This window comes from Sinocyclocheilus grahami, unplaced genomic scaffold, assembly GCF_001515645.1.
Source record: "Sinocyclocheilus grahami isolate Dianchi unplaced genomic scaffold, SAMN03320097.WGS_v1.1 scaffold3323.1, whole genome shotgun sequence".
NCBI lineage: Eukaryota > Metazoa > Chordata > Actinopteri > Cypriniformes > Cyprinidae > Sinocyclocheilus > Sinocyclocheilus grahami.
Window position 1 is genome coordinate 10739 of NW_015508465.1, and position 1388 is coordinate 12126.

Consider the following 1388-nt stretch of genomic DNA (forward strand, 5'->3'; position numbering starts at 1 on the left):
TGAACGTCACCTGTCTCCATCAGATGCAAAACACCTGCAAAGATTTGAAGAAATTTTAAGGGAACATGGTTAACACTTCACAATAAGGTTCCATTAGTTAATGCATAAACTAGCATTAACTAACAATGAGCATTACGTTTGTTACAGTATTTATTCATCTTTGTTAACGTTATATAAAAATACAACTCTTGATTGTTAGTTCATGTTAGGTGAGGTCCATTCAATAATATTAACAGACACAACTTTTGATTTTAATAATATATTAAGAAATGTTGAAATTAACATTAACTAAGATTAATAAATGCTTTCAAGTATTTTTCATTGTTAGTTCATGTTAACTAATGTAGTTAACAAATGTTAACAAATAGAACCTTATTGTAAAGTGTTACAAAAAACATAATTCCAGTGGCATGCAGCAATAATATGCAACCTTATCTTGCCGCTGAGAACCGGCAAAGTTTTATAAAATTGCCTATCTAGGTCATTGACTAAGAATTTGGAGGAAATCTAGTAAAGTGAAAGAATTTTTCTCCCTATTTTCGGTCTCCAACAATAGGTCGTTCTGCTCTACATTATAACTTGCATAAATCACCTTCAACAGTTTTCCAGACTTGCACCTCTACTTCCGTGGCTCCTTGTCTCTCGATGGCAATCGTCCGTACTTTATCTTCTGACTGAGCAGCTGATGGAGGTTCAACTTTATACACCAGGAGACTGTTATTGTCCTGAGTAAGGTAGCACTCTGTCCTGTTGCTCTCTGCTTTGAGCTCTGGAAAAAAAGTTAAAAGAAACACACTGATAAAACATGAAGTTTAAATCATTACAAATATAATAGCACTGATACGCCTACCTGGACAAATCTTACAGCATTTCCCCTCTATTTTTATGGGATGTTGGCATGGATACTGGTTGGGACACGTGATGCGTCTGCATTCTTGAAAGCCGTCCCTGCAGGTGCACAGGATGCACTCCAAGACCTTCCCCAGCACCGGGTGCCACACGTCACCATGAGAATAGGTCTTGCCACTGTACACACAAGCTTAGACAAAGTCAGAAACCCTACATTACTTTGACAGGATATGACTTCATTGGATTTTGACAAGCAATTCTTGATTTGGAATGAGTGGTGCATTACAGTTTACCTCTCTGATGTTTGCGCTGTAGAAGAATTTTAACAGTAGTTGCGGCAGCTCCTTTGAGGTGTAGTGTCTGTAGGTTGAGACCTCTGGGAGACCCCCGCAGTGTCGATGGCGTGGCCCTAAGTGAGTGACCCCTGACCTGCTCCGCAGCACACTGATCCACAGAATGCCTCTTGTATTTCAGGACATATAAAAACAAATATTGTAACTCTGGACTAACACAGAGTTGCATAAATGAAACAATAAAAC

The 1388-nt window shown here is 38.6% G+C and overlaps 1 protein-coding gene across 1 annotated transcript in view; it reads right to left on the reverse strand.

The window, feature by feature from the left end:
• Nucleotides 1-5: 5 nt before the first annotated feature.
• Nucleotides 6-1388, reverse strand: part of LOC107576188 (chordin-like protein 2) — a gene marked incomplete at its 3' end in the record, with an annotated part of 3858 nt that continues 2475 nt past the window's right edge. Inside the window, exons 5-8 of the mRNA XM_016262424.1 lie at nucleotides 1143-1383; nucleotides 851-1039; nucleotides 593-769; nucleotides 6-34 (exon numbers count right to left, since the gene is read on the reverse strand). Coding sequence (XP_016117910.1) covers nucleotides 6-34; nucleotides 593-769; nucleotides 851-1039; nucleotides 1143-1383 — 636 coding nt within the window. The remainder of the gene's footprint in view (nucleotides 35-592; nucleotides 770-850; nucleotides 1040-1142; nucleotides 1384-1388) is intronic.